The sequence below is a fragment of the Rhododendron vialii genome, chromosome 7a, assembly GCF_030253575.1.
Source record: "Rhododendron vialii isolate Sample 1 chromosome 7a, ASM3025357v1".
NCBI classification, from domain to species: Eukaryota; Viridiplantae; Streptophyta; class Magnoliopsida; order Ericales; family Ericaceae; genus Rhododendron; species Rhododendron vialii.
The window spans coordinates 13,779,173-13,796,031 of NC_080563.1; the positions used below are offsets into that span (position 1 = coordinate 13,779,173).

Genomic DNA, 16,859 nt, shown 5'->3' on the forward strand with positions numbered 1-16,859 from the left:
TTGAGAACTACATGGGTTCTGTTGTTATTGTATTGCTTTAGAGGTGTTTCGGCCTAAAAAGTGGAGTGGGATTACTGAATTGTCGAATGGCAATAATCCTGCTCATTTGAGCTAAAAACAACACTTCACACCAGCATTTTTTTGGAGCAAAATCTCCTTGATAATCCAATACTTCACACCACCATTTAGCCCAAATGAGTAGTATACTTATTTTAATGATCCAATAATCGCCTTGATAATCCAATAATCTTTAATGAGTTTACGAAGATTCAACAAAGCGAGAACACGATGTGTTCACATTTGGATAAACTACACGATGGCTTCACACGAAGGAGCATCCTATATTCCTAAGTCCTAACTAGCTAGGTTCGTACTCAACCCGACACCAATGAAAACTCGAATGTTGAATGGCTTTGTCTTGAGAATTGCTATGAGTACCGACGGCTGCGCCGGGCCTACACGCATCGGATGTCGTTGATTCCCGCGTTAGGTCCCTCAGTTTTTTTTTTAAGAATTTTTGGACGGCTCGGATCGACCGTCTAGTGGCCGGAGACGGCATGGCGCGACCGTCAGTACGGAAACCCTACGGAAACCGACGGTACTTATATCATTTTCGCTTTGTCTTAGCTAGCTCCTTGGCATGCACGCGGTGAACCCAAACCGTTTTTGCCAAATAGCTAGCATACAAAGGGGAAAGGGGAGAGGGGAAATATTCCAAGTCAAACTCTAATAATTTTCTTGTGCGTACCAAAAGAAAACTCTAATAATAGTTAAAATCATCACAAGGTTGTCCCATTCTCCATCCTCTTTGACCGTTAAACTGTCTACTTCTTCTTCTTTTCTTTCGGTACTTCGGGAAGTGATTTTCACACATCTTTATTTACATTTGCTATTTTATTCACGTGAATTTGTAACATTATTTAGCTTGTTTAAGAGATGAGCCAATCTCAAACGAGTTTTAATCAAACCGAAAACGAATTGATTTTGAGTGATTTGAATTTTTATACATCATAAGCCGAACGAGCCGAGTTATAGTTTGTTCAAGTTTGATTTGAAAGTTTAACGAGCTCAAAAAAATGTTCAAGCTTGATTTTTTTTTTTTTACTTGGCAAACCAGTCTTGAACAAGCTTTTAACGAATGAGCACGAGTTCAAACTTTAGTAGCTTGGTTTGTTTATCAGCCCTATTTAAAACCCAGTCTTAATCTTTAGGAAACCAATTCACTATTCAAGATAGGGGGAATCATTAATAAAATTTAAGTAAAGCCATGTATGAACCGGTCCACAAGAGTTGATGACACCTATTTCGAAGCAAAGATCTAAGAGGGAGCAAATTCTTAAATCTTACAAAAATGATAGAGGTACAGAAAATTGGGGACCGAATCCGGACCGACGGCCGCCGGCGAGCCATCTCCGGCCACCGGACGGCCGATCCGAGCTTATACATATACACACGAAAAGGGGTGCTCCGATCAAGCACCCTACACACCTCGGATGACGTTGATTCCCGCGCTGGGCCCCTCGGTTTTTTTTTTTTAGAATTTTTGGACGGCTCGGATCGGCCGTCCGGTGGCCGGAGATGGCTCGCCGGCGGCCGTCGGTCCGGATTCGGTCCCCAATTTTCTGTACCTGTAGCAGCACTCTAAATCTTAGAACTTGATTAATAGGTTGATCTCATGGGATTGCATAATTTTAATTTATTACGAGAAGTTGTAATTTTTTTCAAGGAAAAAGTGAAGTAGTGCTGTTCATTATTTGAGATTGAGATATGACAAACCCAATCGAATTAATTCTTCTATTAGAGGCCGTGGGCCAAAAAATTGCAGTACTACTCGGAATCACAAAGCCAATCGAATTAATTCTTGCACTCCGACCTTCTTCTTTTTTTTATAACAAAAAAAATAAACAATATCCCTATTAATGAAAAATCAAATAAGCATAAGAACAAAAACTTTTCTTATTTAGTCGTTTTGTTTGTTTTGTTTGTCTTTTCAAAAAAAATTGTTAGATTCATGTGATTTTTTTTGGATTAATCATCGTTTTGATGAGAGTAGTCTAAAAAGTAAAAAATTATAATCTAAAGCAAAAAAAAAAAAAGTTCAATAAAGACGAAAAAACACAAACAGCTGTCTTTTGGAGCTTAAACGCCGTCTTATTTGAATTTTTTCAACATAGGTTTACATTTTTATACTTTTCCGAACAATTAACCCCTAAAATTACGTCGAAAAGCTAAACAAAAAGTTACGAAAAATAAAAACTACCAAAATAACCAAAAAACTTATAAGTTTAAAACAACGCAACCTTATAAAATTTTCAAACCAAATTTGAATAACTAATATGATCATTAGACTAAAATTATGTGACCGTGGGACTAAACAAATGTGAAAGGGGGTGGAGGCTGTTTTGGAAAAGATTATTGGTGATCTGAGGTCCTACATCTGCTCCTGAACTAAAGTCAAGAATTCTGTAGCTGATGAAAGCATTTGTTTAGCTTGGCATATTCCTTGTAAGGTATTCTTTTGATGATTAGCAATTTTTTTTATAACTCAGGTGTTCGGGCCATCTTATCCGCGCACCTCGACTAATCTTGGGAGACCAATCCCACCGCCCACTTATGAAGGTCCCAATTAAAGTTCGAGCAAAGCTCTTCATAAATTGGCCCTAAAGAAATTGATAGCAACAAATCCTTAAGTTTTAGACCTTTATGCTTAGCAGTTTGGTCTGCCATGGTCTTTTTGTGTTGCGTGTCTAGAATTGGTTTTGGGCTTTTCTGTGTGCTGTGTATAAAAAGCACAGAGTTTGGGTGGTTTCCTTTTCTGCTGTGTTGGGGCAGGGGATATTCTTGCCTTTTGTATGTAGATTCAGGGGTATGCCCCCTTGTATTCTTTCTGTTTTTGGTTTTAATAAAATCATTTATTTAACAAAAATGAAAAAACATTTTACTTATAACCATAAGGCCGGGGAAGTAAACTTTTTGCTTCATGAAAAGTTGCATCGCTGAATTGGCAAAACGACAGATTGATAAGGGAAGCATGCATGTAAAATGGCATATACTACAAATAAAAAAAAATGTAAAATAGCCATATTTGATATAAAATATTCACCCAAGAGTTTATTAGGTAATGTACTCATCATATAGTGAAACTTATCCGACATTAAAAATGCGCCCTTCTAACTTATATATAGTGGGATTGATCTCTCAAAATTAGTTAAAATATGCGTAAATTAATCCGAACACCTTAAAAAAAAAAGTTAGAGTTTTTCTTTAAATCCTGAAAAGTTAGAGGTTGTGCCTCACTGAACTTTCTTCTTCTGTGACGAGATTGAAAAGGATTAATCCAAGTTGAAGATGGGGATACTAGGCACGTACCAAAAACATTTGAGAGAGAGAGAGAGAGAGAGAGAGGAGCCCACCACAATGACCACATATGTAAATGACATATTGCCTTTGAAAGGAGACTTATCCAATCAGAAAAGACAACATTTGTCTAGGATGGATGTATCCCTATTGTATTGGGCACTAAAACATGTCTTCCTCATGTTTGTCCTCTTTAACACGCGGGGGGTTGAATTTGGAATTGATTGGACAAGCCCCACGGTCCATAATAATCATTTTACGGCCATAAACACTTATACAAATATAATATTTATACAAATTCATTTATATTCACATTAAGGCCTACATAAATTACACTTCTAATGTGTGTAGGCCCCACTAAAAGATGCAATTATGTATATAAAGTGTGTGTTTATGTGTGTGGTCAAATAATATACAATTATTGGGGCTATATTCTATTCCTAATACCACTCAAACGTGTGGTGAGATCTTTGCTTCGATCTCGATGTACGTGTGGTGACATTTCCTATAGATTTTTGTGTGATGCGACAGAGCAAAATACTTCTTGGCAGTCTTGACAGGTACTACACCTGCATTTTCGTTTTGTTCATTCTGATTCTGTTATCGTAAAAAAAAAAAAAAATCAAATATTAGATCGAGCACCTACATATATCGAATTGAGCTGATTTTTCACGAGCCCAATTGATTTTTTTTTAAAAATTATTGAACGACTCAAATCATTCATAAAGGACCCAGAGTGGATCCCGCGGGCCACTTGGCATGCCTAGTCGGTGTGGGGTGTCGATATGAACACTTGAGCCAATGGTTAATACTGCCATTCCATTAGTCCTCAACAAGATTCACAACAGTTGGAGAAGTATCAATTACTATCCTGGACCGTCCATCTGATTTGACTGGTAAAAATAACAAGTATATATAAACCATTGATTATCGATTTGGATCTCTGGACTCGCTGGATTTTAAACAAGTCAAGAACAAACACCCTAGAGCTAGCTCGATTGGAGTCGTTGGCACTTTTATTCCCAACTTGTGTAAAGCTACAATATTAATTTTGCATTTATCCCCTAAACTAGTCACATTTTGTCTACTTCGTCTCTAACCTATGTACTAAACAACCATTTTGTCCAAAGGCAGCTCCACTAAAAATTTGTAATTTTTCACTTATAATTTGATTTTTGTTCAATGTTGTCAGCACTAAGTCATTTATATGTAGCTAAAGTAATTGAAAATTTACTTAAATTTATGAGTAAGTAGATAATATAGCTCAACATAACAACCCAATAAATTTTCAACCATAAGAAATTTGTTTATTGTTCCATAGAGCTTCGTATACAAAAAAATTCTTTACATTTTTGTCAAGCTAAAATCTTGGAGTCACCCTTGATTTTGGCCTTCAGCTTTCTTTTTGCAATCTCGCACAATTTCATACAATTGTTGAGGGGACAAAATTGTTATTTACATAGTTTAAAAATGAAATTAAAAAATGTGGATAGTTTAAGGGATAAAAGTAAAAAAAGCTCTTCTATTTATTTCTATGTATGTTCTTAATATATTGAGATTATTGGAGTTCAATAGTCTTCTCCACCACAATTTATGCGGAGTCCAAAAATAAGTGTATGAAATTCACATAAATTTGTGGTGGAAAGTATTGGGTCACCAATCACCATGTGGCGGTGCCTTAGAACCACAGAATAATAGGTAGTCTCACCTATTTTCCTTTAAAAAAAAAAAAGTCAACTTGGTTTTTTTGTTTTCTTCTTATTCAAAATTTTTTGCATTAATTAGTTTTGCATCAAACTTTTGAGGAATACTTCATCTCGACTAGAGGAATTTAAAAATTAAAAAATTACTTTTACCTACTTTGTTTAGGAGATATCCAAGGAAAAAACCCAAATAGTCCATCTTTTTGGATTTTGTATTCGATTTTTCCCAAAAAAAAAAAATTGGATAAAAATTATATATTTTTACTTTTTTAATTCCTTTAGTCGAGACGAATCAAGAATCCACAAAAATTTATCGCAAAAATCACCAAATACGTAAAAATAAAAAAAAAATAAAGACAAATAAAGAAAACCCAAAAAGTCAAGTGAATCAGGAGTATATTTTTGGACAATAATACTATGGTGGGTTCTTTTAAACTTACCTTATTTCTTTGTTTTTTGTGTTTTATTCGTCTTTTTTAATTTTTTTGTTAGTTTGCGTGATATTTTTTGGAGTAATCATTCATATCGAAAAAAATATCAAACAACTGTCATTTGTCGAAAATGCTATCTTATTTGAATTTCTTAACATTTGTGCATATTTTTATACTTTTTTGATTCGTCTCGTTGAGACAGACACCCCAAAAATTACGATGAAAAACTAAATAAAAAGTTACGAAAAATAAAAAATACCGAAACAAATTTCAGACTTGTAAGTTTACAAGATCGCAACCTTAGACCCCATTCGTTTTGGAGTTTTGGATTTTGGATACTCATTCAATAATGCTACTCACACAACGATCCAATACACAACAATTTACACCACCTTTAACATACATGTGGCGCCCACACATAGTAGTATGTGTGGAGCCCACATGTATATGAGGATTGTGTTTGGTGTTGTGTGAGTATCATTTTTGTTAATCATTATTTTATTTTTCTCCAATCATTACTCTCATATTTTCTCTCTCCAATTATTATCTCTATTTTTAATTATTACTTTATTTTTTTCTACACTCATTACCAAAAAATTCAAATCCAAAAATCCCAAACGGGCTCTAAAAGACTCCATTCGTGTATCATCCTTCAATTTAATCATGTGCTGAAAACACTCTCTCTCAACCCCACTTTTCAGAAATTTCAAGGAAACTCAGGCCTCGAGAAATCAAAACTAAAATCCAAAAATAAAAATAAAGCAGTTGTTGACTGTGTAAAGTTCCCCCAAAGTGGAAAAATTAAAAGAAGGAATTCTCTATCTAAACCAAGTTGATGAACTCCTTTCCACAATCCACACCTCTCTTTATAAATACCTTCCCCCTCTTTTCTCTCACAAAAAGATCCTCTCTCTCTCTCCAAAAAAAAAAAAAGAACAGAACTTACTAGTATATACGGAGTAATTATATGCTCTGTTAAGATAATGTACACAAACGGTGATTTTGATCCTCAATTAGCCCTGCTCGATTCAATACGATCTCACTTGCTGGGCGACCCCGAAGTCCCTTCCTTCACTGAGAATTGGGGAGAATTGTTACCTCTCCGGGAAAACGATTCCCAAGACATGCTTCTTTACGGCCTCCTCAACCAGGCGGAGAGCGTCTGGTGGCTTCCGTCGCTCGCGCCGGAGGAAACCCCCTCCGCGTCCTCCCCCGTCAAGTTGGAGCCCGAAATGGATAACTTGGAGGGAAGTTTTGGTTTCCAGGCGGCGGCGGCGGCGATGCCTGCGGTGGTGGCGTCGAAGGGGAAGCATTACAGGGGAGTGAGGCGGCGGCCGTGGGGTAAGTTCGCGGCGGAGATCAGGGATCCGGCGAAGAACGGGGCCCGGGTTTGGCTCGGGACGTTCGAGACGGCGGAGGACGCCGCGTTGGCTTACGATAGGGCTGCTTACCGCATGCGCGGGGCGCGTGCGTTGCTCAATTTCCCCCTCCGGGTTAATTCCGGTGAACCGGAGCCGGTTCGGGTTACTTCGAAAAGGTCGTCATCGGAGCGATCCTCGTCGCCATCGTCGGAGAGTGGGTCGCCGAAGAGGCCAAGGAAGGTGGTGGCAACGGCGGAGCCGGCGGTGGTGGTCCGAGTTAAGGTGGAAGCAGGGAGTGGGTTGTAGCCTTGGAGGGTATAGAAGTTTCGGCGGTTCCACGTGGCGAACACCTGTTGGTTGGTGATGGTGATTTGGTATCCATGTTGTACACATTGCATTAGCTTAAGGATTGTAAACTTATTTTTCTTTTTTGTTTGGTGTGTTTTGTTCATTTTTTTGAATTTTTGTTAGATTCGCGTCATATTTTCTGAATTAATCATCTGCCTCGACGAGAAGAGTATATATTACAAAATTATTATGGAAAGCAAAAGAAAATTCACTAATGAGGAAAAAAAGTATCAACCAGTTGTCTTATTGTCTAAAGTGCATGCCGTTTTATTTGAATTTTTTTAATATCAATTCCTATTTTTATACTTTTTTTTATTCGTCTTATTGAGACAAACGATCAACTCCAAAAATTATGACGAAAAGCTAAACAAAATGTTATGAAAAGTAAAAATATCGAAATAAATTTCAAATTTATAAGTTCGGTCCGTCTAATGGGTGCTATATTGCACCCCTTAACCTCGGAATCAGAGTAGTATTTTAGTTCTTATGTGGGTCCTTTGGTTTTGCTGGCACGTTCTTTCTTTGTGTGTACCAAGGCAAGTGTCAGTCCAAAATGAGTGTATAGCAAACACATATGAAAAGACAATACTACCCCTAGATTCTTTTTAAACTAAATTTTGCTCGGCAAATAGTTTTTATGCAGAAATTCTAGCCGTACCGACCCATTTCATACCGAAACCGTATCGACGGCTGTGTCGGGCCTTCTATGGCCCCCGGACGGCCAATTCAAGCCGTCAAAAAATTCAAAAAAAAAAAAAAAAGCCGAGGGGGCCCCAAACGGGAATTAATGACATCCGATTTGTGTAGGGTGGTTAGATTGAGTACCCTATTTTTCGTGTATATACGTATACACGAAAAATAGGGTACTCGATCCAAGCACTCCACACACATCGGATGCTATTGATTCTTGCCTGACCCCTTGGTTTTTTTTTTTTTTAATTTTTTTACGTCTCGGATCGGCCGACCAGTGGCCGGAGACTTCCCGGCAAGACCGTCGGAACAGTTTCGGTATGGAATAGGTCGGTACGACTAGCAGAACTTGTTTTTACGGTTCTTCCTATGTAACTGACAACTGTAAGTGTTACTTACTTCTTTATTTTCTTTTTCTTTTCTTTTTGCTTTTTTTTCCTTAAGGGGTTAGAAGTTAAGGTAAAAAAAAAAATATATTTGATTTTTTTCCTAAAAGGGCTGTTTTGGGTTGTTTCAGAAGGATATACTATGGGAAATGATTTTGCCACAATAATATAAAATTCACATTGAAAAATTAAAATTTTAGTTTTAAATAATTTTATATTTAATATAGATCTCATTTAGTACATTTATACGAGTAGAGTTGAGTATATAATTTGTGTAAAAAATGAATATGTATAATAGTGGAGTAATAGTTATAAACATTTTTAGAACGAAAATAAAAAATGAGATACAGAAAAGTGATGAAGAGAGAGAAACGGAGAGGAGAGGAGAGAGAGAGAGAGAGAGAGAGAGAGAGAGAGTAAAGTAGTACTTGTAAAAGTAATGAGGTGGGAGCGAGTACATGAGGTGAGAATTGGGAACAACAAGAAGGGTACAAATGTCATTTCAGTGCACACAGTAAAAGTGATGTTGCATACTCTGACATTGAATTTGACTTTCACAGCAAAAAAGCTGCAAAGCTAGCGCGTGAGCTACACAAACCGGTGCCATATTGCGGTCGTTAGCATTTGCCTTATAAGTTTACGAGAACCCAGGAATGATCCTGGGAGGAGGCTATAGTGTTTTCGAGGAAATTTTCAGGTTCGAATTGATGGGCTAATATAAATTCCAGGAAAAAAAAGTGAAGTCCATGTTTGGGATTGCGAATGCAAGAGCCTCTTACTATTTACTACTCTGTCCCAAATTCTTGATCATCTTTTATTTTTTGTAAGTCTCGAAAAATTAGCTATATATCTTTTAAGTTATTTTAAAAACTTTGTATAAAAGAGCTCATTGAAATTTATCAAACAAAATTCATATTTAATACGGAGTATAAAAAAATATTATATATTAAGAGATAGGGAAAGACTACAAATACACGCCTCTTATTTGGCCATAGCATTCCAAACATTCAAATGAATGTGGAAACTTTATATTCATCTCAAAACAAATTGACAATAAGTGAAGGGATCTCAAAATCGTATTAATTGATCGATCACTTTTTTTGTTTTTTGAATATGCCACAAGAGACAACAAAACAGCTCAAGACACATCTCTAAGCAAAATGGATTCTAAATCGGGCAGAATACATTGTGATGCAATCCAGTGAGCTGCTGCTCCGTTGGGAGCACGATTACACGAACGACCACCTTCTTGTCCCGGGCCATTCCTTAATGTCCGCCACAATTGTAGTAGCTATTTTCCCATGGGCACTGTGCTTTGGAATCAGTAATGTAGGAGATGAGGTTCTTACAGTCAGCTAGATTGAAAGATCACTTCTGGGAAATTCTGCTCTATTGCCAAACTGCAAGCAATCCGAAGGGCCCATGCTTCAATAGCCAAAGCCTACGAGACCACCACTCTTCCACAACGCCACACTTAGAGCCAATTCACCTAATCACTCATTCCACTTCATATATTCCACTTTCAAGTAACGCGGTATTGTGTCTTTTGAGCTCTTTGAGGACAGGTATCAATATGAGTTACTCCAGCAATTGATTGTCCATGTTCAAGTTACTAACCCCACAAGCTTGTGTGGTCCACTAACTAAAGAAGTACTTATTTTTTAAATTATAAATTTTTTTTCTCTAATATTATATGCATTAGCAGGAATTAGTGGGGGTATTAGAGTTAGTACAAGGAAGTCAAGAGGCTATCTATAGCTATGGCTCCTAAAGCCCTACCCCTCGTGGAACTCGACCCTTGGTCACTACTGGTGGAGAGAGAAGAGTTACTAATTGGTTCTCTAATAAAGAAGTATTCCACCAACCCAAATAAATACTTATTTTTCGAATTAAAGGTGATGTATTGTGAGAGAATAACATATCTTGTAAAATGAAAAATTAGTATTTCAAAAATTAGAACCTTAGCGGAACGGGAAGCGCTTATTTTTTGAATTAAATGTGATGTATTATTGTAAGAGAATGACTTATCATGTAAAACAAAAAATAAATACTTAAAAAATAAAAATTTTAGCGAAACGAGACCAGCTATTAGTAAAAATTTTTGCTCTCACTCTATTAATTCTTGTACTGCAATCGCTCTCTCAATCCTTAATCTCATAGAATTTAGTTCTAGTAGTTCGTTATATATTTTAAAAACGCTTTCACGTTCACGGTCTAACTTATGCAAGCACGCACAAATTATGCGACTTGCCCACAATGTTAAAGCAACAAAACAAGTTGACATTGACGCACATGGTTGGGTCCCCCATCAGATGATACGTACGGTCTAAGAAAGTAGCTTCTCCAAAGACTTTGACTACCAAAGTTGACCAGACTTGTCTTCACGAGTTGACATCTCACCCACAAAAAAGTAGAAATTTCCTACTTTTTTTCAACCACAAAGAGAACATTGGTGACTCTTCAACCACAGAGAAAAACAAGAATCGAGAACATTGGTGACTCCTCTATTTAGGAACTTTTTCTTTTGAACAACTTTGTGCTTTTGTCATTATTCCAACTTTTTTTGCGTTTATTAGTTTTACCCTAAACTTTTATATGAGATATGGGTTTGTCCAGACAAGAAGAACCAAAAAAATAAAAATTATGACTTTTACGCAAGCATTTTGAGAAATATCCAAAGAAAAACTCAAAAGGTAAAAAATTACGACTTTTACACAAGTATTTTAGGCATTATCCAATAAAAAGTCCAAAAATTGACTTTTTGAGTTTTTCTTTGAATATTTCCCAAAATACTTGTGTAAAAGTAATAATTTTTTATTTTTCTGATTTCTCTTGTCGAGACGAACCTATATCACATAAAAAATTTTCGTAAAACTAACAAACGCAAAAAAAAAATTGAATAAAGACAAAATCAAAAAATTATGATGCATAAGTTAATCATTAGTGTAAAGACCCCGTCCCAAATTAATTTGTAGTCTCTCATTGTATCCTAACTGAATTGAAAATTGGTTATAGTTTTCAACTGATAATACTTTTTTATACGCAATATGAATCTTATTCGATATATTTTAATTAATTTTTAAAATGATATTTTCAAACTTGTCTAATAAATTATGATTATAATATATAATTAATTGAAAAGTGGTGCAAATTTTCAAAAAGGATAAATAAATTAGGATAGATGGAGTATATGCGGATTAGCCATTCTACTAGTGTTGCCCGGACAACCAATTTTATATTGCCACGTCACCTAAATCATTGAAATTGCGGGCCACCCTATTCAAAAGTCACACGTCACATGTATGCTTACCACAAAAAAAAAAAAAAAAGTCACATGTTAACCTAACCATGGTTTAAACAATATTTTGGTGCTCCCCTCTCTTTGCGCTCTCTCTCTCTCCTAGCTGCTACATTGTATCGGCAAAATACAGGTCGTTATTCCCATTTCCCACCATCAAATCCTTCCATGCTTTTTGGTAAATCGAAGAATTTGAAACAAGAATTAGCCTTCCTTTGCAATCCAGCTTCGAACCAATCCCATCTTGTGGATTAAAATCACTTGTTATTTAGCCAAATTTATAGTTTGGGTTTCTTTTGTTTGTGCCCCTTATCTGTTTAGTGATTACTATCTTAAATCTTCAATCTACTTTGCTGAGTGTTTTAACTCGTGTAGATCGAGAGAGAGAGGGGTGGGGGCGCACCTAGTTAAGTAGGAGTGTTAAACTCAGGTCTAGAAATGGAGTATTGTTTGGAATTTTGGACCCTGGTTGAGAGAGAGAGAGAGAGAGAGATGATTTATCTTGGTTAAGTTAGCATTTGACTTTCAAACAAAGTGGTCCACAATTTCTGTGTCTTTGATGATGTGTCAAACTAGCATTGGTGCTCCGGACAAGCCTAAGTGAACACAGCTGATCTCTCTATATTCTCATATGATCCGATGGTTGAAAATGCACAAGAACATCGGTACATGACAAAGTGAGTAATGAGAATTTGAGAGGCCATTCATCGGCTATCGTACACACACCCGCCCAACGACTGACTTTTTGAATTTGAGAGGCCATTCATCGACTATCGTACACACACCCGCCCAACGACTGACTTTTTGCAAGTGTGAACTGTGAAGGATATACAATGGACTCTGCCTCTTTGAGCATTTCCATTGTAATAAGTAAATGAATGTGAATAAATAAATTTAACAATAATATTCAAAAAACACACCATAAGCAGAGTTACAAGTCTTTTATCAACTAACCAAATTTCACTTATTTTATAATCAAATTTAAAAACTTTTACCAATAACCAAACTTAATAACTTAAAAAAATCCCACATTAGAATCGTCTCATCGAGACGAATAATTTGGTATAGTCGGGTGCGTGATTGAAACTCGTTTGCGATTGGACAACTGTGCATTGTGTATTGTAGGGGTTTTTTTTGTTAGGGATGCAAAAAAAACCAATGTGAAGGTAGAGGTTGTTAAGTTTGATTATGGACTAAATGGATAATTAAATGCTAACATGACACATTTTGATTATTGATTTTGATTATTACCATTGCGGATGCTCTTACTACCAAATAATTTGCCCTTAATTTAAGAGAAAATGATGGCCAATGACGTATTTTGATAATTTATACTCGCCAAAGACATGCTGAGAACATTTATTAATGCTGAAAATGTCCTTGACGGGTATTAATTATCAAAACACGTTATTGGCCATCATTTTCCCTTAATTTAATTCGGGCCATATTACTAGGCTCAATCAAGTTTTTGGCCAGAAAAGGGTGAGTTATTTAACAACTTATTACAAACGGTAATACTTAGTACTATGGCTAGAAACAACGAAATCTCTCACAAATTCACACCGACCATGCTACTTGATTTGTGGGTCCGCACCACCATTACTTGTTGAAAGAATAAAGAATAAAGAAAGGAAAAAACTGAACCCTGTTTGGTTTGGATTTTGAAAGAGATTTTAAAGTGCGCTGGAGTTTTAAGTACTTCAAAGTTCAAACGAACAAGTCCGAGATAGTTGCTAGGTCATGGGTGGAACAGCGAGCGATAGTTGTGCACTAAAGTGAGGGAGATTGTAATACATCCAATCTCACATTAGTGAGTTAGGAAAACAAAAATGTGAGGGGTATACAAGAGACCACTTATGACTGTCAAATAATTTGATTTCCAAGTATTTTGAGCCTTGTTATTTGGTTCAAAAAAAATTATTGAACTTGTAAAAGAGGAGGTCGCTACATTCTATAGCCGAAAACACCACCACCTTGAGACTAGTAGTCGAGGAATCCTATCAAAGTGCGCAAACCGCCTGTCTACATTTTGACATCAACATGAAGTACAAAAGGCACAATAATATTTTCATTTCTTAATGCAACTTTCTTGCCATCATTTATGTCTTAACCCTTGATATATTGATGAGAACTTGTCATTTTTTCCTCGGCAAAAGTCAACATTGTTAATTTTAGTTTGTGAGTTTTGAATCACTGTCAAATGTGTGGGAGTACGCTGTGCCTGTCACTTGGTACCACTCTAGTAGCAGATTTGTGAGAACTCTGTTGCCTTAAGAATCTTCTATCTAAAACCTGATTTTCTTAGGCTGGGTTTGGACACAGTATCTGCAATTTACCAAGAACACTAAACTGGTAGGAGTGTGGCTATATTTATTTATTTTTCTTGTTACTTCCTTATCTCTTTGCTAATCTCCACAGAAATTCTTGATTCAAATCAAACTGAATATAACACCAGGCCCATGTGTTTATTAGAGGATTTTATTTGGGGGCCTGGCCATTAGGGTGTGTTTGGGCTTAGTCTCAACGGGTTTTTCCTTTTCGTCCAACCTTTAGTTTTTTTTTTTTATCCATGTCCAACCTTTAGTTGGATTCTACTCCCTTTCCCCCACATCATTTGTCAAGGTTTCTCAGTAAAACGTTTTTTTGCCAATCAAGAAAATAAAATAAAATAAAAAACAAATCATGCGGATACTCCATTAGGCTGCGGCCCGTTATACCAAACCATTTGGGCCAAATATCCAAATTGGTTGTTTGTGGATATTTTGGTTGTAGCCCGTTACAGCCGATTTGTGGGCATTCGGTTGTGGCCCATTGTACCCAAACAAGCTCGTGGACTAAGTCCAAAACCAAACATGTGGGCCCACTAAGCCCAACACAAGCAGGAGAAGATTAATCTCTCAGAAATAAAGACCCATGTCATTGGCAGCCCGCATGTCCGAACATTGAATTGATCAACAACTATCGGTTTTCCTTGCTTTGAGGAATTTAGGATTGAACTTAACTATTGTGTAGATCATAATCTAGGCGATTTTTTGTGGATGCTGTATGGCTTGTTTGATCGAATTGAATGGGTGTGCTTTAATTTTTTTTTTTTAGTCGATAGGTATACAATCGACTTACACTATATGTATAGTTACATTTCAATCATTCCATAAATCATGCCTCAAATTAATAATAGGATCCTTTTAAATGTTTTCATGTTTAAAATACTATCCCACAAAATAAGGATTTGTTACCCTTAAAGAATTTTTTCAAAACATTCGAAAATAATTTGACTAAGAATTGTGCCGACCAATAAATTGAAACCACTTGTCGCGCCGATGGTTCTGCTTACGAAAAGCCATTCTGCAATCCTATATAGTATAGATAGATTTTTGGAGCCTACTCGAAGAGAATTATCTAACGAGATCCATTTTGAATAAATTTTATACTGAAAAAAAAATGATTCAAGAGAGTGTAGATTCTGCATGGGTGTGTGAATTGTGTGTTGTAATAGGGGTTAGGGGACGGGTGTGAATTCTAAATTTTGTTACTTTAAGGTTGCGCATTTAGGGAGTTTGAATTCTATATTTTTGGTTTGTTATTTCTTTACTTTTGGCCATGGGAATCTTGTATTTCTGGGGGTGTCAATTATGCGTTTTTTTGTGTGGCAAGTTGTAGAATGTTAGCCTATTAGTACGTCCCATTTATTCTAAACATAGAATCCCAAAGCACCTTAAATAATTTAATCATGTTTTCACGCTTGGCGTTCACTCTGATAATGCGCATTGACTAGCATAAAGAATTTCTCACTTCCACATTCTTCCCCACCCTTTCCATATATGATATATTATACACAAGCGGAGGCGGAGCCAACATGTGACGGGGGTCACGTGGCCCCTGGAATTTTATCACCAACATCTTTTCGTTTTTCTTTTTGGATACACCACTCACAAAAATTGTTAAAACATAATCTAAACACAGCAAATTAGTAGATCTTCAAACAATACAACCCCCCTAATATATAGCGTCAGTAATTCAAGTCAACTACTAAAATTGCCAAGTCAACTCTTTTTCGCGCATTTGGCTGGTTGATTACGTAGTTGCTTTGCTGTTCAAGATTTTTGATAATAAGGGAACACCCACAAAATAAAACAAATTAGCAAACTTCAGCATACACTACAACACGAAAGGAATGTAGCGAGGATTTAGTTTCCTCGCAAAAACACCTGATTTCCTTGCAAAATGTATTAGCGAGGAAATTTTTTCTTGCCAATTTTCCTCACCTAAACATTGTCGCAAAAAGTATTAGCGAGGAAAAAATAGATTTCCTCGCCTATTCGAACCCAATTGCGAGGAATTTTTTCCCTCGCTAAATCTTTTCCTCACAAATATTATTTGTCGTCCATTCTGCCATTTTGTCGCAAAAGGGCTTGCAAGAGGATTTTTTCCTCACTAAACAAATTAAAATCTAAAAAGAAAGCCGGATCTCCACATATTGTGCAGTTCCCAACACTCGAACCTCCGACCTCTTAGTTGAGACACGCAACACCTATCAACTGCATTATTAGGGTTGGCAATGGGGCGGGTAGGAGGTGGATACCACTATCCCCATCCCCGATCCCCAAATCCAAATCCATCCCCATCCCCGTTCCCTCCCCGATCCCCACCGGGGAATTTTTTTTATCCTCCATCCCCTCCCCAAACGGAGAACGGGGATCCCCGTGGGGAATCGGGGATCCAACTGGAACCACAGGAAAAACCGGTATTCTTAATCCGGTACCCCTCCTGCAGCAAGACGCCAAGAACAAACAACACACGCAAGGCTCTTTAAAGCTTCGTTTCTTAGTCTCTCAACACGACGCTATTTCATGAGTTTCCTACGTGAACAATATTTATCAGACGTGAACAATATTTATCTGACTAGAACTATCGATTTGAGCTCTTTTTTCTACTAATCTTCTATCCGTGGTACGTGAATTCAATTACTTCCATGTTAATTGACAGTGAGATTTAGTTTATTTCTTTCTTCCTCACTTATGTATAGATAGTACTCCTATATAACTTTCATTTATGTATATAACTCATTTATTTTATATATACACACACACACACACACACACACACACACAAATGGGGCGGGGCGGGGCGGGGCGGGGCGGGGATCGACTCGTACCCATCCCCTACCCGTTCCCCATTTTTTAAAAATAATTATCCCCATCCCCTACCTGATCTCCAAAAAATCCCCGAATCCCCAATCCATTTGGGGCGGGGCGGGGTGAGGCGGCCGGGATTGCCATCCCTAT

At 36.9% G+C, this 16,859-nt stretch overlaps 1 protein-coding gene across 1 annotated transcript; it reads left to right on the forward strand.

Annotated features, from left to right (window-relative positions):
* The first annotated feature begins 6,292 nt into the window (after positions 1–6,292).
* On the forward strand, positions 6,293–7,434 carry LOC131332076 (ethylene-responsive transcription factor 1A-like). The gene has a single exon (XM_058366133.1). The coding sequence runs from the start codon at positions 6,475–6,477 to the stop codon at positions 7,156–7,158; it is 684 nt and encodes a 227-aa protein (XP_058222116.1). The 5' UTR covers positions 6,293–6,474; the 3' UTR covers positions 7,159–7,434.
* Positions 7,435–16,859: the final 9,425 nt, after the last annotated feature.

Excerpts from the sequence above, each read along its gene's own strand:
- LOC131332076 (XM_058366133.1), top strand. The coding sequence starts at position 6,475 with ATGTACACAAACGGTGATTTTGATCCTCAATTAGCCCTGCTCGATTCA.